The sequence below is a fragment of the Heterocephalus glaber genome, unplaced genomic scaffold (assembly GCF_053883595.1).
Source record: "Heterocephalus glaber isolate CG9 unplaced genomic scaffold, H.glaber_assembly_v1.0 deba00001594, whole genome shotgun sequence".
Lineage (NCBI taxonomy): Eukaryota > Metazoa > Chordata > Mammalia > Rodentia > Bathyergidae > Heterocephalus > Heterocephalus glaber.
The window spans coordinates 10902008-10925453 of record NW_028258369.1 but is presented as its reverse complement, the minus strand read 5'-3'; the positions used below and the strand labels follow the sequence as shown (position 1 = coordinate 10925453).

General features: G+C 39.8%; 1 protein-coding gene across 21 annotated transcripts in view; it reads right to left on the bottom strand.

Moving 5' to 3' along the window:
- Sh3kbp1 (SH3 domain containing kinase binding protein 1) overlaps nt 1–23446 on the bottom strand; it is a 369672-nt gene that overhangs the window by 20943 nt on the left and 325283 nt on the right. For 19 of the 21 annotated variants that reach the window (XR_015444104.1, XM_087193656.1, XM_087193653.1 and 16 more), the window contains one exon: nt 22849–22934. Coding sequence is in view for 19 of the 21 variants with exons in the window: in XM_087193656.1 (XP_087049782.1) it covers nt 22849–22934 (86 nt within the window). In the remaining 2 variants the exon portion in view is untranslated. Of the gene's footprint in view, nt 1–22848; nt 22935–23014; nt 23181–23446 lie in introns of those variants that run through there. The other 2 variants (XM_087193664.1, XM_013066041.3) reach the window with 1 other exon arrangement.

Sequence of the window (23446 nt, the reverse complement as noted above, 5' to 3'; positions counted from 1 at the left end):
AACTCTTCAATACTATCGCATAACTTTTCAGTGGCTCAGAGCATGCTCCCCATGACTGTAGCCCTGATAGCTATGATTAAGACAGAATTTCCATGACTAACCCATTGTGGTGCAAAGAAAATGTCCCAATTTTCATGGTGGTTTTGAAACGAATCAAGCAGAAACTTGATATGAACTTTCTCAGCCTGGTTGGGAATGTTTCTTCCTAATAGAAAAAGGTTTTAATGCCCATTAGCTAGCCCAAAACCATTAGACTGGCAAGCACTGGTTATTTTTTTTTAACATTTCATAAGGATGAGAGGCTCTTGGCTTTTGTGACAGCTGGAAGGCAAACTCTCTGCAGACACATGAGGATAATTCATGTTGAACATGATGAAGTTGGCTTGGAAAGAGCCCTTGACTCCATGGCACAAAGAACTGCCTATTTTCCATGAATTCCTGTCACACCGTATTTGGTTCAATTAGAAAATGTAGCCTCATTTTTCGTGGATGGGATGGATGGTACCAGTGACCACAGGTGACCTAAAGCACATGCATTGAAAACACAGAGGAGAAATAATCAAAAGTCAGAGACAGGCCAGCTGTCACCAATGGAACTGTTTGGGAGCTCATAAATGGCTCTGTTTATTCATTACAGATTGCTGCTCTGGACTTTAAAAAGAGCCATAGAATGGAAGTTTGCTACAGTCAAAGCCTGGCAACAACATCACTACCTCCTAGTACCTCTGAAAGCCATTCTTTCTTCTCTATGTCCCTATTTTAGATCATTAAGGCTGCCAGAACTTCTTACCTGGAACCACTGTAATACATTTCTTACTTTAAGCTCTTTACTACTCTAAATGTGCCACCAGAGAGATGTGCAAAGTGACTGAATATGCCCCTCTAGTTTCGTCTGTGACATAGGGGCTTGGCACCACAACCGAGACCTCTTCCAAGAAGCCAGACTGTACCCTAGCTCTTGCACTCATCCATTCCCTTGATCTCAGCATTAACTGCTATGTATGGATAGCCTTTGCTGACTTATCCACCTCATCCACCACCCAGGAAAAAAGATGCAGCTTTTATCTCTATTTTTCCAGGCTTGACATTTCTGGCTTGCAGTGAGTATTCAATAAATGATTATCAAATAAGTTAACAGAGTGCTTTTCTGGGCTTCAGTTTTTCCACTGTACAAAGTAAAAGAATTATCTGAGCCATCAGCTTCATGGGGTTATCCCCTTGTAAATGAGAGATTATGTGAAAATGCCTTCAAATTATACAGGTAAAATTTTGTTTTCATATATCATTAATAGAAGCATAGGATTTGATTACAGGGATCTAAAAGCGAAGCTAGGATTCCTCCTCCCTCCTATTGCTTTTCCAAAGATTTAAGATAAGAAAACCCTAAACCCACAGGGGCAGAGACACCTTTTCATGAAGAAATAGCATTAAAAGGCACTCTGGACAGAAAAAGGACACCTCACTCTGCACATCAGTCATTTGACAGGTGTGGAACATCTGTGCTAACCACGAAAATGAGCCCCTTATTAGGGCTCACAGGAACACCTGTGTTAGCTGAGTCTCTGACAGAAAAATCAGCAATGATTAGAGTCTGCAGGAAAATATGCCCTGCAAAGTGTGTAAGGACAGAGCAGATTAGCTGTTGTTTTTGCTTTCATAATCCAAGTGTAAAGTTCACAGAACACAAACTGACAAGAGTAAAGAAATTTTGAGCCTCACATAAGCCAGCCCTATTCCATGCTAACCACCCCCCCATTTCATCTTCACAAAAACCCACACTGTGTGGGCACTATGCAAATTCCACAAAGCTAGAGATGGAAGGTCAGAGGTAAAAAACTCAAAGTCATTACCAGAAAATGATAAGTGCCCCTCCCATAAAGATTCACATCCAGGGAATTCTTTCCATCACAGAAGCTTTGCAAGCGTTTACTGGGGTCCTGCCTGTGAAGGGCGGAGGGCAGGAGAACCGGGCAGCCCACACCACCACCCAGAGCTGCCAACGCTGCAGCCTAGCCCCGGGACAGGAGCCCTGCTTGGGGCAGACGAGCTCAGGCCCAGAGGCTGCCCACTGTCCACAACCTTGCAGGGGGACGGCATTTCTCAAGGAGGACCCAAGGGCGCCCTGCTGCGCTGCCACTGGGCCCCCAATCCCAGGATTTCCCTGACCACTGGGCCTGCCATTCTCTGTCTCTCGTTGAGGGAGACTCCACAGAGCAGCACAGCCAGCCTCTCGGGGGAGGCTGGAGCCCAGGAAGCTGCTGCACCCTGGCGCCTGTCTGCTTTCACTTCTCATCACCTGCGCGCTCCCTCTCCAACGGCGGCTCAGCTGGGCTGATTTTCTACCTCCAGACAGAGAAATGCCCAAGGCTCCTAACCACTTCCACACTGCCTCCACACCCGTGGCTCCAGTACCAGCAGGGCAGCGTCAACCCGACCCCAGGAGGTGCCAACTACTGCATCACAGCCCTTCAGCCAGTGACGGCCTGCGTGTGGCCATGGGGCCCTGACCTGGGAAGACACCTCTCCCTCCCTCCACTTGGGCTCTGAGCTCCTAGTCAGCAGGGATGCTTAATTTCACTACTTATTCAACCAGCTGTGAATTCTGAGAATTGTTTCTATAAGAAAACATACTAGTAAATTTACTTTTCTACTCTAGTAACACACTGGCTTTCCTCATTGTTTTATTTTATTTTATTTTTTCTTAAATTCTTTTATTGGTACATTTTAGGTATACAATACATTTACATTTATCTTTGAGTGTTTGTACCTGTACATGATGTATCTTGGTTCTTATTTTTCCCCATTACCTGTGCGCCCTTCACCCCCTCCACCCTTCCCATTTACATAGACTTCGTTTCCATTTTTTTTTCTTTTCTCATAATTTTTCCTGTCCCTTCTTTCCTTTCCCCATCTCCTCCCACCACCCCTACCCCTTTGGACCTTTTCCTATTTCAGAGTATCAATTATTAATTATTAAACCTTTTAATTCTTATTTACACTCTCAGTTTCTCACACCAGAGAAACTATTCGGTATTTACACATGTGTGTCCTATTTATTTCACTTAAGAGTATGGCCTCAATATGCATCCATTTAGCTATAAATGACTCTAGTTTCTCATTCTTTATGGCTGAGCAGTACTCCCTTTTATTAAAAAACCACATCTTCTTTATCCAGTTTCCAGTTGATGGGCACTTGGGCTGTTTCCAAGCTTTAGCTGTTACAAACTGTGCTGCTATAAACATGGGTGCACATATATTTCTGTATGATTCTTTTAATTGTTTTGGGAAAATACCCAGCAGGGGAATAGCTGGGTCAAGTGGAACCTCCAGCCCTAGTTCTTTGAGATATCTCCACACTGATTTCCATAGTGGTTGCACTCATTGTTTTATTTAAATGCATTTTTAAATAGACAGAAAATGGGGCTGGCTTCTTTAAGGAAATTTCTGGCAAGAAATGTAAGATGTTAGGCAAGTTAAGAGGGAATGTATGGCTATTTGGTAAAAAGTAATTTTTATATCACTCAGAAATATGAGAGGGAGATACCTAGTTTTTTTACTCATTCATTTAAGCATTTATTAAGTATGTATTTATGCCAGGTATAATGGATAGTTTAAAGAAAGTACAATTAGTCTGTATCAGCACTGTCCAAAAAAACTTGATTTGATGATGGAAGTCTTCTGTATCTGTACTATCCAATATGGCAGCCCCATGTGGCTACTGACAACATGTAATATAGGCAAGTGCAACTGTTTAAATTTAAATAGTCACACGTGGCTAGTGGCAACAAAGATCTATATCATAACCTTGCATCTTGGTATTTCTTCTCATTTATGCTCAGTCAATTCATTCAGTGCATAGTTAACTGAGCATGCCCTATGAGCTGGATACTGGGTTAGGCATAGGGAGATACAAAGATGAAAAACATAGCTACAGTCCCTACTCATGTGGAGCTTAGAATCCACTGAGAGAGATAGACTTTTATATGTATAATCAAATTCTGCCTGTTACTATGAAAGGTAAAAGATGAAATTAATAATGACAGCATGGAGAGATAAGAGGGATCAGGAAAGGGGTGCAGGTCATATCTTTTGAAGTCCAGCATTGAGAGGGAGTGATTCACTTGGATTGATGATAAGCAATGTTCAATGAAAAGTAGCTTTCCATATTTCCATTCCTTTAAAAATTGTTCACAACTGGGCCAGGGATTTAGCTCAGTAGTTCCGCTGCCTGCCTCGAAAATGCAAGGTCCTGAGCTCGATCCCTGGTACCATAAATAAATAAATAAATAAATAAATAAATAAATAAATAAATAAATAAATAAATAAAAATTGTTCACGGCAGACTTCTGGGAAGATGGCAGAATGGTGAACAGCAGAGAAACAGCCTCTCCAATGATTTGGAATCCAGATGCTGGAATATAGCAACATGATGAAGAGAAGGAGGAAGGAACTGGATTCTTGGGACCCAGCAAGGATCTGAAGCAAGAATTAGAGCCCACAGGGAGAGCGAAGAGAGGGACCACAATGCAGAAGAGGGAGTTAGCAAGCATTGTTTTCTACCTGAGCCCTAGCTTGTGGTGAGGGAGGGGTGGCTTGAACCTGCAGAAGCATGGTGACCACTGATGAACCCAGAGGCCTCCATTAAGATATATACCAGTGGAACGGTGCAGTGGATGCTGTGGAATGCAGTGGCTGATGAATTATTCCAGTTTACACACCCCCACCCCAGGAGAGGATGATTGGCCAGTAGCCATTATGGAAAGGGGCCAACAGAGGTCAGAACTCAGAGCAGCTATGGGTTGGCTCCATCTAATGGCTCCAAGTGTCAGGATGAGGTGCAGCCAAGTTCAAGCCAGCAGAAGGTTACGGAGTAATGAAGCCACCAGGGAGTTGAGTTCAAGCCAGCAGGAGGCACTGGGAATATTGCAGGCTGAAAAACTTGGGTTCTAGCCTCACAGTCAGAAACCAGAAGCAGCTTGAACTTCAGTGGAACTAAAGGCCCAGGTGTGCTAGGATTACTACTGCCATAATTCTATTGCTGGCTTGCTGGGATCAATCAACACAGATCAGGGCTCTGTCTGCCCCCTCTGTCAACCAGTGACAGCAGAGATATGCAATGCAGTGGACATTTTTTCCCTGCTTTTCTTCCTTTCTTTACTTTTTTATTTATTTTTATTTTCTTTATTTTTTTCTGTTTTTTTCTCTTTTCCTTGATTGCTCTTGTTTTTATATGAGTGAGAACATTGTTTCTAGGGTTTTTTTGTTTGTTTTGTTCTGTTCTTGTTTCTATCTTCTCTCTTTCCCTTCTGTCTTCTTGACTAGTTACCAAAGCTTGTGTAATCTTCCTTTGTCTTCCAGCCTTGCTTCTAATGCCTTTCTCTTCTTCTATTTCTCTATTTTTCCCCTCTTTTTAAATTTTCTCCCCTGAGGGTAAACTTGCCATATCAAGGGGATATTTACTGTCAATCTTCTGGTTTGTTTTAGATTTTGTTATATAACTATAAATCCTGTTCATACAATTAAAGGTGGCAAATTAATAGTTACCACAGTTTGTCATTTTCTAGGATGTTTTTGATCCTATTGTTACTGCTGATTATATGACTTTAGTCAAGGTGATATAATTGTTTTAATCAGTTGTTCTTCCTTGTATGCCAAGACTCAGACTGCCTGAGAGTCATAAACAATACTATAGGCCAGTGCCAAAGAACAAGGGACTAGGCCAAATAGGCAGCAATTTTTTCTCATCCCCAACAAATTGAAGAGGTAGGATCTTGCAACAGAATCAAAACCCCAAAATCAGCTACATCTGGAAGACATCTCTGAGAAGTACTCATTTCTTAAAGGTTCTCCTCCATACCAGCAATAAAAATACCTACCATGAACAATTTACAAGCACCAATGCAGTAATTAACAACAAAAAACCCCCAGAAACTGAGAAGACATGGAAGATGCAGCCTCAGACTTCCAGCTCACCAAAGGCAAACCCAGGGGGCAATGAGATGGAACAATTCAAAAGCCACCCACCTGGACTCGTTGAAGTGATAACAGTGGAAGTAACAAAGTGAATGAATGAAGCTCTAGAAAAAAATCAAATAAGAAATAATTTCTCAGATAACTTCAGAGATGATGACCATAATGAAGGACATGATTAGGGAATCTATAGAACATATGGATAAAAAATAGAGGAGCTTAGGAAAATGATGGCAACCATGAATGCCCAACATAGGAAACAATTGGAATTTATGAAACAGATTCAATCAGATATCCAGAAGATTTAAAATTCTATTGAAAGTATAGGTAGCAGAGTGAACCAATGTGAGGACAGAATATCAGATCTAGAAGACAGGGTTGTGCTTAGCAATCATGAAAAATAAAAAATTTCTTAAAGATAGCAAGGGAACATGAAAAATCAATCCAACAGCTGAGAGATGATGCAAAGAAGAATAACGTAAGATTGATCAGAGTCAATGAAAAAGCAGGAGATAATGCAGATGACATAAAAAGCCTGTTCACAGAAATAATGGCAGCAAACTTCCCAAGCATGGAAAAAGAATTTGACATACATATACGTGAGGTATACAGAATTCCAATTAGCCATATCAAAAAAAACTACCCCAAGGCATGTAATAGGATCCCAGAAATTCAACACAAGAACCGAATATTAAAAGCTGTTAGAGAAAAGAAATCACTTATAAAAAAATGCCTATCAGAATTATAGCAGACTTCTCAACACAAATCCTTAAGTCAAGGAGAGTTTGGAGTGAAGTATTTCAAGCCCTAAAAAAAAACAACTTCCAATCCACATTGATGTACACCACAAAATTATCTTTCAAAATTGATGGAGAAATAAGATCTTTCCATGACAAAGACTACCTGATGAAATTCATGACCACAAAACCACTCCAAATTGTTCTAAAGGACATTCTAGAAAGAGATAACGAGGACTACAACTCCATGAACTCCAACAGAATGAATCCATCAGGCGAGGCAAGTAATTAAACAAAGGGGAAAAAGGGGGAACCAGCAACAGGAAAATAACATGACAAGGATAAGTCAACACATATAAGTTAAACCATCAATATAAAAGGTCTCAATTAACCAATCAAAGGAAATAGACTGGCAGAATGGATCAAGAAGCAAGATCCAACAATATGCTGGATACAAGAAACACACTTAATTAAAAGAGAAATTCATAGACTAAAAGTCAAAGGATGGAAAATAATACTCCATGCAGCAGGAACCCAGAAAAAAGCAGGGGTAGCTATTCTATTTGCAGACAAAGTGGATTTCAACCCAAGACTGATTCAGAGAGACAAAGAAGATCCTTGTAAAGGCTTGTAAAGGGAACAATACAAGAAGAAGAAGAAAAAATCATAAATATATATGCACCAAATACCAGCACACCTAACTATATAGAACAAATATTAATGATTAATAATAAATATTAATAATGATCATTAATCATTAATTACTTTAAGAACCTGTATTCTAATAAGATGGGGAACACAGAAGAAATGGACAGATTCCTAGATACATGTGAATTACCAAAGCTGAATCAAGAAGATATAAACATTCTAAATAACCTAATATCAGTCAATGAAATTGAAGATGTAATTAAAAACCTACCACTAAAAAAAAAGCCCAGGTCCTGACAGATTCACTGCTGAATTCCACAAGAACTTTAGAGAAGATCTAATGACACTACTCATCAAACTCTTTAATGAAATTGAAAGAGAAGGATCCAACCAAAAAGGAGAGCTACAGGTCAACCTTTCTAAAGAACATAGATGCAAAAATCCTCAATAAGATACTGGCAAACAGAATGTAGCAAATCATCGAGAAGATTATACACCATGACCAAGTAGGATTCATTCCAGGGATGCAAGAATGGTTCAACATATGCAAATCAATAAATGTAATACACCATATTAACAGAGCCAAGGACAAAAACCACAGGATCATTTCAATAGATGCAGAAAAACCATTTGACAAAGCCCAACACCCATTCATGAGAAAGCCCTACAGAAAACTGGAATAGATGGTCCTTATCTCAATCTGATAAAAGCCATCTATGACAAACCAACAGGCAACATCATATTAAATGGTCAAAAATTGAAAGATTTCACTCTAAAATCAGGAAGAAGACAAGGATGTCCACTATCACCACTCTTATTGAATATAGTTCTGAAAACATTAGCCAGAGCAATTAGACAAGAGAAGGAAATAAAAGGAATAAGGATAGGAAAGGAAGAAGTTAAATTATCATTATTTGTGGATGACATGATACGCTACACAGAAGACCCCAAAATCTCAGCCAAAAGACATCTAGATTTAATAACCAAATTTAGTCCTACAGCTGGATACAAAGTCAACACTAAAAAGTCAACAGCATTCCTGTACACAAATAAAAACTCACTGAGAGATAAATTAGGGAAACCATACCTTTCACAATAGCATCCAAAAAATGAAATATTTAGGAACTCAATCTAATGAAGAAAGTAAAAGACAAAGATTTACATTGAAAACTACAGTACTCTGAAAAAGGGAATAGAACATGATATCAGAAAATGGAAAAGTATCCCTTGTTCTTGGGCAGGAAGAACCAATATAGTGAAAATGGCCATACTCTCAAAATTGTTATACAGATTTAATACAGTCCTGATCAAAATACTAATAGCATACCTCACAGGATTAGAGAAAAAAATATTAAAATTCATTTGGAACCAGAAGAGACCTAGAATAGCAAAAGCAACTCTGGGCAACAAAGGCAAGGAAGGGGACATCACAATCCCTAATGTGAAATTATACTACAGAGCTACAGTGATAAAAAGAGCATGGTACTGGGGAAAAAAACCCCACACAGACCCAAGGATCAGTGGAAAGGACTAGAAGGACTAGAAGATGCAGAAACAAACTCAGCCAACTTATCTTTGACAAAGGGTCCAAACTTCTTCACTGAGAGACAGCCTCTTTAATAAATGGTGCTGGAAAAACTGGCTTTCCACATGCCAAAGTCTGAAACTAGACCCATATTTCTCACCATGCAGTAAACTAAAACCAAAATGGATCGAAGATCTAAATATTAAAAGAGAAACACTAAATCTTCTGGAAGACAGAATAGGTAGAACTCTTGAAGACATAGGTGTAGACAAAGACTTTATGAACAAAATCCCAATCACACAGGAAATATCACAAAGAATTAACAACTAGGATCTCATTTTATTAAAAAGCTTTTGCATAGCAAAAGAAACCACCAACAGAGTGAAGAGACAACCCCCAGAGTTGGAAAAAAATTTGCCAGCTGCTCCTCAGACAAAGGACTAATTAATATCTAGAATCTATAAAGAACCCACAAAAATCAGACCCCTCAAATTTAATAACCTAATCCAAAAATGGGCATCTGAAATGAATAGACACTTCTCAGATGAAGTAGTAGAAACTCCAGAAAGAATGGCTATTACCAAGAAATAAACCAACAACAAATGCTGGCTGGGCTATGGGGAAAAAGGAACCCTTCTGGTGCAACCGCTGTGGAAATCAATGTGGCGATTCCTCAAAAAGCTAAAACTACCGGTTCCAATTGACTCAGCTATTCCCCTTCTTGGTATCTTCCTGAGAGAATTAAAAGCATCCTACCACAGCAATATATGTACACTCATGTTTATAGCAGCACGGTTTGTAATAGCTAAATCTTGGTAACAGCCAAAATGGCCATCAACTGGAAACTGGATAAAGATGTTGTTATTTTATACAATAGACTACTACTCAGCCATAAAGAAGGATAAACTTGAGACATTTCTAGGTAAATGGATGCAACTTGAGACCATACTCTTAAGTGAAATAAATTGGAGACACATGTTCTAATATTGCATGGTTTCTCTGGTGTGAGAAACCAAAAGTATAAATAAGGACCTGTGTTAGTTATTTTTCTCTCGTTGTTGAGACAAAATACCCAACACTCTAAGCTAAAGGGGATAAAGGTTTATTCGGCTTACAGTTTGTAAATGTTTCAGTCTGTAATCAGCTGGCTCCAAGGCAGGGTAGCAGAGCAGCAACAGTTCATAGTGGCAGAAGACAGCAAAAACAACAAGAGACCTAAAGAGCATCTTTCTGCCCCTTTTATCTTTTTTTTTTTTTTTTTTTTTTTTTTGGTACTGGGGATGGACCTTGGGGATGGAACTCGAGACCTTGTGTTTGCAAGGCAGGCACCAGAACCACTGAGCTAAATCCCCAGCCCTGCCCCTTTTATCTTATTCAGACTACTTAGGATAGGCAATACTCACGCCCTTAATCCTAGTGCTGTTGGGCCTATCCCCACCATGAATCAATCACACACTTTAGATTCAGCCACCTCTGAAAAACCATGAGGCTTTGGGGGGACATCTAGACACAAGACATAATAGGACCAAAATGTACAATAGACATTGTGAAATAGGAAGAAAATATTCAAGTGGAAAGGGGAACTAGGGAGGGCGAAGGAAGGGAAAAAGAAGAAAAGAGAATAGAAGGAAAAAGGAAACAGTCTTTGTAAATGAGGGGAAGAGGGGTTGAAGGGAGGGGAGGGAAAGGAAGAAAAAAGAATCAAGATATATCATATACAGGTACAAATTCCATATGATGAATATTATCATTATGTATATCTAAAATGCACCAAGAAAATTAATCTTAAAAATTGCTCACAAGCCCAAATCTGCTATGAAAAATGTTTTAATAAATAATATACTTTATTAGAAATAGTAGTTACACTGTTATTCACAGGAAGGTAAATTGGCACAACCTTTCTGTAATGACATTTGGCAATTTCTACCACAAAATATAAATGTGTAGACCTTCAGATATATCAATACCACTTCTAGAAATTAGTGCATAGAAATGTTTAAGTGTAAAACGATACATTTCTAAGGCCTGTGGTTTTCAGACTATTTTGCCAGTGTATGTACTAAAATAATCGTGGAAACTGGTGCATATCTCCTTACATCTCTTAAACTGGCATCCATGATTTTATGTAAGTTTTAATTACAGAGGATATAATTTCTGCTGTACCCTAAATGTTGATATTTTAATATAACATATTTCTTTCTTTCTTTCTTTTTTTTTTTTTTTTTTGGTACCAGGGATTGAACTCGGGTCCTTGAGCTTGCACGGCATGCTGCGAAACCACTGAGCTAAATCCCCAGCCCTATTTCTTAAGTGTATTCAATATATTTTTGACTACCACAGCAATTTAACAACCACAATCACCTGCTTTTAAATGTTATAAGATTTTAACAGTTAGAAATTCTACATCATTACTTTTCTTCCTTCCATTCACATTTTCATCATCCACTCCTGAATTTTCTTATGCAATATGCTTTTAAGTATTTTCTTAATTACTTTACCATCTTTTTCTGCTATAAAAATACAAATGTAAACTGAAATTTATTTTTTCTTTTCTGAAATCATTCATTAGCTTTGAAGGGTAAAAATATTGTTCTTTTGGACTGAGTTATTAAAATTATACTAGTATACAAATAATCAAAGAATATATATAATTCCAAACATTTTTATAAATAATTTTAAAGCATGGAAAAGTAGAATTCTATTGGGCTTTCCTCCCAAACTTTTCATGTGTATGGATGATTACTTAATATCAGAAAGGCAGATGGTTTGTATCGGCTCTATTACTGTTTTTCATTTTAGAGATGTACATGCCAAGAAACTGTTCACATAAACAGAAGTAGATGAGAGTGGAAATAACTTTGTCATCACAATGTCACTTGGTTCTCTGCATTCCTTGTGAATTATACATCAAAAATCACAGTAATATAGCATCATTAGCAATTATTTAATAATCCACCAAAAAAAATACAGTGGGTTCCCCCCTCTAATTTCATTGGAAGCAAAGCATTAGAAGCCAACTAATTAGTGGACAGAACTCACAACCTGGAACAAGGGGGATTCAAATCCAAGTTCACCTGTCTGAGAACGTGTGGTTTTTCTAACATACCCCATACCTTCCTCAGTGACTCTGGAAATATCTTGCCTCTGTGTCACAGTTTCCTCTATTAACTCAAAGTTATTTAGGATGGCAAACATCCTATCCTTTTACATTTCTCTGTAAGAATTTACAGTTTAAAAAATCAAAATAATACTTTTAAAAGATGAGTAATTTAAAAACTTTATAAAAAGTTCTGCTCAGATCCCTTAACAATTACTCGAACTTCCATATAGCCAGCAATTTTTTTTCTTTTTCTTTTTTTTTTTTTACCCAGGATCGAACTTCCATCCTACCACTTTCGAGGTAGGTGGCGGAACCACTGAGCTAAATCCCCGGCTCCCAGCAAATCTTTTATAAGCAAAATCAGTGAGCCTAAGAAAACCTTCAGTTAGGCCCCAGAAAGGTTCCCTATTGAAAGATGAAAAACCAAGACCCAGGACAAGAAATATAGCTCAGTGGCTGAGCACTTGCCTGGCATGTGCAAAGCCTTGGGTTCAATCCTAGCATCCCTACACACACACACACACCCCTCAGGATCCAAAGAGGTAGAATGGTTCAACCACTGGCCTAACAGCCTGGACAGAAGACACATTTCCTTTTCGGAGAGCAAGATGTACAGGTCATCTCATCTTATTTAATAACACTTTACTTAGATAAAAGAGGAGCAGACATTCAAAACATAAAATGCTAATGCACATGTGAAGCAATAATATCTTCATGTCCAGAATTACATAAAAGCCCAAACTTTGCTTACTACAAAACTTCAGGAGCCATCTGAATTGCTAAGTGGGGTAGGCTTCTATCCACCGTAACTAGATGAGCTGTTTCTTCTCATCTGTAAAACTTGGGGAAGAAAGAAGACTAGGGTAAAAAGTATTTAAATGCACTTGAACATGTGCTGTTCCATGGCTGATTTAATATTTTTTAAATAGTGCAGAGGATTGAACCCAGGCCTTTATGATGCTAGGTAAGCACTCTACCACTGACTCTCACCCCAAATCCCTCTATGGCTGATGCTTTAAAAAAAATTACAAGCAATCCCCCCCCCTATATATAAATCAACCTGCTAATGGTATGCATTTTCACCTTCAATGTATGACTCCCACTGGGGCCTTTCAATTGCCCCCTATTTTTCCTCTCCCCTCACCTCCCACCTCTTCAGACAAGAGCTGGAACTGTATTTTTCAAATGCTACTTCAAGAACTCGTATTGGTCCATGCCAACCGGCATAAGTCCATCAGCAGGCCATAAAGCACCAAGGTTACCATGGCAAGTTTCCCATTAAGCTGAATGTGTTCAATCTTTAAACTTGGAGCTTATACCCTTTCTAATAATAGAAGATGCCATTTGTTTTATTTAAATGTGCTTAAATAGTAAAATAAAATTAGCAAATCCCTCAAATTAAAAGCCTTTCTGTGAATGACCTGTGAAATTCCAAAGAGCATGAACCTCAGGGAGAGATGACTCAGTCCTGGAAAGGTGATGAGAGTGTCACCGTAGGTTACTGCAAAGGTAAGTAAACAGGTTTATTTTGGCTCCAAATCAGGGCACTCTTTTAACCTCCACCTCAGTCTTAACCGGTCACTGCCATATCCAATTGCCTTTTAATGGGACCCACCAACCTCATTCCCTAACTGCTAACCGCTTTTCTTATTTCAAGAAGCAAACTTAAGCAGGCCATTAACCTTGGCCAAGGTTTCCAGACCATGCCTTAATAACACCCCATGGCTAGAGGAGGATTTTGACAACTCACTGGATAGAAAGATAGTAATAAAATAATATACTTAATAAAGTGTAGTTTGTCCATATGGCTTTAGGATGACGAAGTGGTATCTGGGCATGATTTCCTGGCAGGTTATATATCCCCCTGGATACTTGCAAGTGAAAGGGAAGCCAGAGGTGTTCTTCTCATCTACGAGCCTACAATCAGTGGGTTGAGGGTGGGGAGCATCCCAAGTCAAATAAATGCCATGTGCAATTGGACAGGTGAGTGTTCTTCTTCCCTTCTTGTTTCCACATTCATTTGCAGCTCAGAGGCCTCCATGGATTACAGTGTGGATGCAGCAAAGGTTATTATGTAAGTCTTTGTGTTGTATACAGACTACTTTGAATCCATGGAGTGTATCTCTAGATTTGTACTCTCCAAGGCTTAATAGGTCCCAGCACAGAGCAAAGGAAGAGGAACTCAAGCCACCAGACTGGATGAAGAATGTGAAGATCCTGTCTGCAGAGAGGGGACCAAAATACCAGGGGAGGACACACTGTCTGCACACAGGTGAGCTTTTCTGGGATTGGCTGCAAGTCCACATGGCTATGAGGCACTGCAACCTTCTCCAATGCAAGAACCATTTGAATTGATGCTCTCCACACCTCCAAATGTCCCTCTACACCTCTGCCGTCGGTTATATTCCTTGTTGCAGGCTGAAAGGTGGAGGTGGCTTGCGAAGGATAACACTGTTTACACCAAGTGCTATTCCCAATCTCTGTTTTGGAATAATTCATGCCACCAAACACATTGCTCCAATGAGGTTAGGCAACATTTATCATGATCTCCCCACTCTGATTTGTTTGACCTCCCCCTGTGTTTCTGTAGTCTTTTCCTACTGGCACTTTATTGCTTTTGCACTTATCTATGTGATGGGTTAAGAGATATTCATGGAACCCCTCACAACTAAGCACAAACCCAGCTGTCACAATAGACTGCCAAGGCCAGGGCTCCCCTGCATGGGGTGTGTAGGTGGGGATAAGAACCAACGTCTCTTAACTGTGAAGGCCTATAAGTAGAGATGCTCAGTTTATAGCTAGGATCACACTTTTCAAAGGACAGAGAAAGATGAGGCCTCCACATTGGCCTATCTCCTGTTGGATTGGAAGACGCCTTTTAAATGAGTGCTGGTGGCTGGCGTGACTGGGTTTACTCAACCACAGACCTACATGGTGAGCCTTGAGGGTTGGGAATGGGAAGAGGGGTTGCAAGAAACCACTGGGAGAGAGTCAGGCATGGATGCTCTTCTGAATTGAGTTTCCATAAACTCTGGGAAGAAACAAAAATGCTAGGAGGACAGCATGGGTTTTTGAGCAACCCATCAAAAGCATAGCCTATTTCACTTCCATAAAACAGTGTTTGACCCTCAGCTCAATCTCTTTCCTTTTTGTCACCACATGTGAGTAACAGAGTGCTTCTCAAATAACAACTGATAGCATTTTAAGTCTGATCATGACTTGTGTCCCTGAATAGGAGCCAGAGCAGCGGATGTCCACACATATCTCACAGTGCCACACTCAGACTTGACTATGTCACAACAGCAACCACATCTGCCATTCCTCAGCTTAGGAAATGCCAACCACATCCCTGCTCCCTCGGGTGGTACCTAAAGGTCACTGGTACGGTGACAGTGTCTCAGGAGCAAGCTGAGCCCTTCAGATAAAAATTCTTATGTCTGAGCAACTAACCCTGAGAGAGATAGAGCTGTGTCTCACTGTTCCCACATAGGCTCAGTCACCAGTCTATCTGGAGCTCTCCAAATGTCAGTCGTGGGGCTCTTTATGACAGGACACAGCATGTTCTATGGAACCAGAGAAATTGCTCAGTGACCGGAAATGCTGTAAGGGTCAACAACTGCATCTTTAGAGTCAAAGTAGAAGTTGAATATAAATTTTTCAAATTTAATATTATATATAAACAGGACAGAAAAGCCAAGGTCCAAAGGCAGGGGATCTAAGTCTTCCCTCAAAATATGTCCATGAAACCCCTAGAAATGCTCTATTATTTTGGTACTGGGGATTGAATCCAGGACCTTCACAGTGAGCCACATCCCCAACACTTTTTATTTTGAGGCAGAGTCTAAGTTCCCCAGATGAAACTTGAACTTGTGATCCTCCTACCTCAGCCTCCCAGAGTACTGGGATTACCAGGCCTGGCTGAAATGTTATCTTACAGTAAAAGGTAAAAATGACAAAATACAACTTTAATCATTTGTTTATAGAGATATGGTATCATAGTAACAAATTTTGTGTTGTCACTATTGAATTGCTTTACATATCCTGTATAGTTTTACCATACAAGATGCAGATTTAGAAATTTGCATTGATCAAATTTTATGTTTGTTGTTCTTAAATTTAATTTCTAGTGAAATACCAAATATAATACTCTTTCTATATGACAATCAAACTCAAATTGGGTCACTTTTTCTTGGGCAAGTAACTTGCCATAAGCCCAAGAGCTCTCTCCAATCTCATAGACATGTCTTTGGTGGATTTAATTCCTTCAAATATACTGTATTTACTTTTTTGTATATGAAGTCATTGGTTTTCTTTCTCCTTTTTTTGGTACCGGGGATCGAACTCGGGACCTTGTGCTTGCAAGGCAGGTGCCGGAACCACTGAGCTAAATCCCCGGCCCCAGTCATTGGTTTTCTAAGGCTTGAACTGTATTTTTGAAACTAGGTTTTATAGAGCTTGTTGGGAAATTAGGCCACACCAGAGAGCACCAGGGTGCTCTTGGTAGGGGAGTACTGCATGTTCAGCTCTAGCGGTTCCCTGTTTACCATCAGATTCCTGCCACGGACCAGGATTTCTTGACATTTGTGCTACTGAAATTTGGGACTGGGTCATTCTTTGTATTTATAGAGCTATCCTGCTGCACTCGAAGCCAGTAGCATCCCCACCCCCATAATGTGACGTCCCAAAATGTCTCCAAACATTGCCACTAAATGTGCCTTGGGGAGAGAAGTTGAGAATTGCTGATGTAGGCCAACTTCTTGCACTGGAATTTTGGGCTCATGGGTCAGGGAGACCTAAACTCTGCTTCTTACTAGCTGGTTAACTGTGTCCAAGTTTCCTGGCTTTCTTTATTCCTTGTTTGTTCTCTCATGGCGCTGTTGATCATGAGAAAAATACACAAAACACTTGGTAGGCACCTAGTAAATATTCGTTTCTTCTTTTTTCCTCTTCCTTGCATGCACTGCTATTACTGCAACACTAAGAAATAGGGATGCTGGGAGAGGGGAGACAAAGGCAGGGAGGATCTGCTCTCCACTGCACTGGAGAACAATTCTAGCACCAGGCTATTTACAACAGACTACATCCCTCGGAGGCAACCATCTACAAGTGTACATCAAGGAGGTAGCAAAGATTATAAAGACATTTGTCATCCCCAAATATGGTTAGAAAGCATTCCTAAACCTTTCAAACACCTTGGTGTTGGTCTGTTGTCACAGCTGTAATCATTACGTATCAATGTCAGGTGGCTTCAATTTAAGAAAACCGTGTAAAACAATAAACATATATAACACCCTGTGGGGACTTATTTGCATCCCTAAATGATTTTCTCTGTGCTTTTAGAAAGCTTTCTTGCATCAAAATTATTCTATGTATAAAAGATTGGTTTATACACAACTCAGAAACACCAGTATAGTGCTTCTTGTTCTATATAACTACATATATTTTATAAAATGGAACACTTCTAACCCCACACTTATAGATTAGTGTTGTTTATATCATTTTTAATATTGGGACCTCAACATGAGTATTAGGAAAAACTCAATTTGCTTTTTTTTAAGCATCTTTACTGAGGTATATTTTATTTATTTTTTAAAAATTCCTTTATTGGTACATTTTAGGTATACAATACGTTTACATTTATCATTGGGTGCTTGTACCTGTACATGATGTATCTTGGTTCTTATTTTTTTCCCCATTACCTGTGCGCCTTTCACCCCCTCCACCCTTTCCTATTTACATAGATTTCGTTTCCTTTTTTTTTTTTCTTTTCTCATAATTTTTCCTTTTCCTTCTTTCCTTTCCCCTTCTCCTCCCACCACCCTACACCTTTGGACCTTTTAATATTTCAAATTATCAATTATTTGTTTTAATCTTTATTTACACTTTCAGTTTCTCACACTAGAGAAACTATTCAGTATTTACACATGTGTGTCCTATTTATTTCACTTAAGAGTATGGCCTCAATATGCATCCATTTAGCTATAAATGTCTCTGGTTTCTCATTCTTTATGGCTGAGTAGTACTCCATTTTATTAAAAAAAAACACATTTTCTTTATCCAGTTTCCAGTTGATGGGCACTTGGGCTGCTTCCAAGCTTTAGCTATTACAAACTGTGTTGCTGTGAACATGGGTGCACATATATAGCTGTGGTATGATTCTTTTAATTCTTTGGGGAAGATACCCAGCAGGAGAATAGCTGGGTCAAATGGGAACTCTAGCCCTAGTTCTTTGAGGGATCTCCATACTGATTTCCACAGTGGTTGCACCAGTCTGCACTCCCACCAATAACGGAGAAGGGTTCCTTTCTTCCTACAACCCCGCCAGCATTTGTTATTCGTTGATTTCTTTATAGCAGCCAGTCTTTCTGGGGGGAGGTGGAATCTCAGTGTTGTTTTCATCTGCATCTCTCGAATGACGAGTGATGTTGAACATTTTTTCATATATTTATTTGCTGCTTTTACTTCTTTGTCTGAGAAATGTCTGTTCATTTCAGATGCCCATTTTTGAATTGGGTCTTTGAATTTGGGGGGTCTGATTTTTTTCAATTCTTCATATATTCTAGATAGTAGACCTTTGTCTGAGGTACAGCTGCTCAAAAATTTTTCCCACATTGTAGGTTGTCTCTTAGCTCTGTTGGTGGTTTCTCTTGCTGTGCAGAAGCTTTTTAATAAGATGAGATCCCAGTTGTTGATTCTTTGTGCTAGTTCCTGTGCTACTGAGGTTTTGTTCATAAAGTCTTTTCCTATGCTAATGTCTTCAAGAGTTCTACCTTATTTTCTATCAAGTTTAGTGTTTCTGTCTTAATAGTTAGATCTTTAATCCACTTTGATCTTAGTTTAGTGCATGGTGATAGGTATGGGTCTAGTTTTAATCTTTGGCAGGTTGAAATCCAGTTTTTCCAACACCATTTATTAAGTAGGCTATCTTTCCTCCAATGAGGGTGGTTGGCTCCTTTGTCAAAGATGAGATGGCTGAGTATGTTGAGGTATACTTTATATACCAGAAAATTTACCTGTTTTAAGCATACAACTTAATTTTTAGTTAAGAGTTGTGAAACCATCATTACAATCCAGTTTTAGAACCTTTTCAATAGATCCCCAAATCAATAAACTTTTAACAGCATTCTTAGGAATAAGAGAATTGTTGTAACATTTCCTGGCCTCCATGAATCACAGTCCATAGGCTTCCATGAGAGATCTGAGGACAAAGTAAAGTTAGCCTTTATCTTCTAAACCATACCCATGTTCCAGGTCTTCCAACTTTACAAGTAGCAACTATTGGCTCTCAGACTGACTAGGTGTAAGGTATGGTTAGAGGGTCAAGTTGAAGATGAAGGGGGAAATCTGAACCTTCTTCAAGTTGAAGAGAGGGTAATGTTGACATAAAGAGACAGAAATGGGGAAAGTTGGAGAAGACTGGAATAGAATGAAAAAGAAAAAACAAACAAAGTCCAAAAGAAAAGTCCAAACAAAGATGCCAAGCAACTGAGGAGGAATGAGAAGAGCTGTCTCTAAGTCAATTAGTTGAAACTAGGTGGCTTAGTTCACAGGACAGGCTGCTTCCCATCAGGAGGCTGGTTGCTATGTGCTTTAGTGAGAAAGGAACTGAAAATCTCTCAGCAATATTGAAGTGTAACAATAAATCCCACCATGTGGTGGGAGCTGCAATATATGGCATAATAAAAGTAAATGTTATGGCACTTGACTTTGCGGCCTATAATCTCCCATTCAACCGGAACAGAGATTCTTCCATCAGCAAGAGAAAACTGGACAATTGAATTTTCATTTCTATTCATGCACAGGCCTGCATTGGAGCTCTTCCATGTTTTCTATTATGTTACTTGAAATATGGCTGCATAGTTTGATACAAATAATATCTCAAAGTGACATCAACAACTTAGTTTTGGACTAATTGATTTCATTCTAAATTATTGCTGGCTGACAGACGCTGGTAGCTCCCCACACGAGATGTGAAAAGGCCATGTTCTCTAATTTAATATTATAATAATTTAAAATTACAGCTTTATTAAGGGGAAACACAGATTTATTTATATCTAACACTGATGGTTTCTAATAGCTTTCAGGGCCATATAACACTATTCACTGCAACCCACATTTGGACAGCTTCAATTGTCTGGATGACTAACAAAACATTCTGGTGCAAATAATTTCCTCCTTGATTCAAAGCAATGAATAAATGCTACAAAAGCAGCCCTGAAGAAATCCACTCCCTCTGCAATGTCCTTTTTTCCTTGACCAATCCAACTACAAAGATCATTTCTGTACTGGGGCCTAGAGACAGTGCTTAAAATTCGTCCCTCCCATGGTCTCCGGGATGTTGCAAAATCCCACTTTTCCTTTTTTTAGTATATGTGCTGCCAAAGCGAGCACCTCACTTTTCCTTAAATGTGGGATTTGTGGGGTTTAGTCCTAAATCCTATGTTCCTCTTCCCCTCTTCTTATGGTAAGCACTTTATCTTTCTGATCCAGTGGTCACTTCTCAACAAATAACATTAATAATAAGTACGTCTATCTTGTCGCAGCCTATGAAGTGGTCTGACATAATTTTCAAAGAAAAGAAACTTGATCAAGATGTTAGCATTTACACATAAGGAAGAGGAAGATCAGAGTCTGTAAATTACAGAAGGCCACCCAGCTAGGAAGCAGCAGATTCAGCACTCAAACCCACTCTGTTCCAGCACTCTGACCCAGAAAAACATCCTTTCTTCTGATTAACAATGACCACTCAGGCCACCCATGTCATCTCACTTTTGAGTTCCTGTCTTAGGGGCCCATGGAAGGCAGGGCCTGTGTGAAGGCCTCATTATCCAGGCAGCCTTTCATTTGAGTAGCAGGTACTCAAGTATGTTCTGGTTGATTACATGCCTGCCGATTGCCATTACTTACAATACATACATTAAGTTGTTAACTTGAGGAATTAGTGTATAATCCTCTGGGATTCATGCCTTCTTGGCAAAATGATAGAACCAAACCTCAGTAATATCTTTCTGGTGCCTAGTTTTCTCAATATGAAAATCTTCTGTAGACTTACCTTTCCTGTATCAATAGCTCCAACATTTCCAAACCAGCTGGTCAGACTGAAAAACACACTATATTTTAGCAAGAGCCACTTTAGATATTTCCAGACCCAAAGACAGCAAGGGTCAAAGGCCAGTGCTCTTAACAAGCAAGACACAGGCTTCGGTGTATTCTGGAGTGGGAGAACACCACATGACCTTCACCAACATTTTGCCAACCAGTCACCCTGGCTTAAAATGTAGCCCAAAAGCTGAACTGCAGTGGTAGAACTGGAACATAATCAGCCTCATTCTGATGATTCCCTTTCATTCACAGCTGATCACTGCTCTGCTTATCCATTCTCTTTAATCAGATCAAAGCTATAGCAGGCCAGAGTTTCTGCTGGTATTGCATCAGCCCAAGCTGTCAGGTTATGCCTCCTGACTGGACTTCTCAAAGGCTGGCTGAGGATGTAAACCAGCTTCTGGAAACAGGGCAAGTACTTTTGGTATTTACAGTCACAACCGCACATCCTACCCATAAACCTTCACAAGGTCAGGCTAGAAAATGCAGGTCAGCAGTATGCAAAGATGCAATTTCATTAGCAGATTCAGAAGAAAACAACACTGGGGGGCAGGCGGGGGACGGGACCAGGCAAGAAGATTGCTCAAGTCGGGCACTCTAGGGTTCTTATATGGCCTGCCAAATGTTGGACATTTGTTTCTAAATTGAGTGGCCAACACAGATGATGCCGGAAATCTATCTTCCATGTTGAATCAATCCCCGGTAGTAATTGCCAGAGGTTAGGGAGGGGGTGTGGTGGAAAAGAGCAACATGAGGGAGCCTAGTGGTGATGGAAATGTTCAGTGTCTTGACCGTGGTGGTAGATACATAAACCTACACATACAACTCATATGACAAAATTGCAGAGAACTCAATACACACACAGGTACCACTAAAACAGGGCAAATCTGAGTAAGATTGATGGATTGTATCAACGGCGATGTCCTGGTTGCAATATTGTACAGTAGTCCTGTAAGATGTTACCATGGGGAGAACAATGGGTAAAGGTATGTAGATCTCTCTGTATTATTTCTTACAACTGCCTGTGAATCTACAATTATCTCATAACAAGAAGTTTAATTAAAATCGGGTAAATTTTGAAATGTGGAGAATGCTAACTAATCACCACAACAGGCATAAATTAAAGATGCAAAGTTAAAAATAAAGTTTAGTCTCTGAATCTGATTTTATAAAGGGGCTGCCACCCAGGTCAGACTGCCAGTAGCCTCATACCCACCCAGGCATTCCCTCTAAACAGCCTCTGACTTTCATTCAAGTAGACTTTAGCTCCCTTCCTGTTTACCACAAGATGGTATCTCAACCTTGGAAAAACTCACTCCTGTTCTGAACTAAGGGGCAATTACCATACCAGAGCTCATTCTAAACTCAAAGTTAAAATACTTAGTACAGCATCTACAAAGAGCCCTGCCATTTTACATTTGTACCCATTTACCTTTTTACACTAAATACACAAATCACTGGAAAATATGAGCATAAATGCTCATGCCCGTTTATACAAAAAGGTTTATTCATGATTTCTTTTCATTAGACCTTGCAAGAAATTTCTGCTAAGGCCAGGGAGGGTAAAATCCCAGGCACTGCATTTTCATGTAGAAACCACCAACACTTCCCTTTTTTACACAACTCCGATACCTAAAGCTAAGCAAAGGCAGGCAGCCTGGCATTTCAATGTTCATGTTAGTTCTTATCACACTGCTTGAAGGATCAAACTGGGCTTTGCAGTTCTTTTCTAACTCTGGAAAGAAAAGAACAATGCCCTTACTTACCAATGTCATTGCTGCGGTCTGAGAGATCCTTGTCCAGGATGCTGGATAGCGTGCTGCCCACCAAATCAATCTTTGGACCGTCACCCCTACATTAAAAACATAAGTCCAGAGATTTAATAATTGGTGCATGTCTTTGTCATCCTGTCAGCTTTCTTGGTGCATATACCTTAAGGAGGGTGCTGAAGAGAGCCAGAGGGAGCCAATGAACTGTCCAGCCACATGGGCTGAGGTACAACTGGCCAGCAGACTGGATGGCCCCTCTCCTGCACATATTTTTGAAGATGGCTATTTTAATATAACTGTTCGCCACAATACCTCCAGCCACAAACCCTCCCACTGGCTTCACAGGGTTAGGACATAGGCCTTCTCCCACATGGCCAAATAAGCACTGGCAAACTGGAAGCTTCCCTTTTAAGGAACAAGGAATTTAGCCAATACTGCTTGTCAAAGGTCGGCTACTTTTAACCTTGAGAAAAAGGTTCTCTGGCCTGGGCCTGAGGCATCAGCCAGGCTGTTGACAGGGACAAGGTGTCAAGTTGAGATCTGGCAGCCTGAAAGCTGGCGCTGTGGCACAGGTCTGTAAAATGAGATGGCGGGG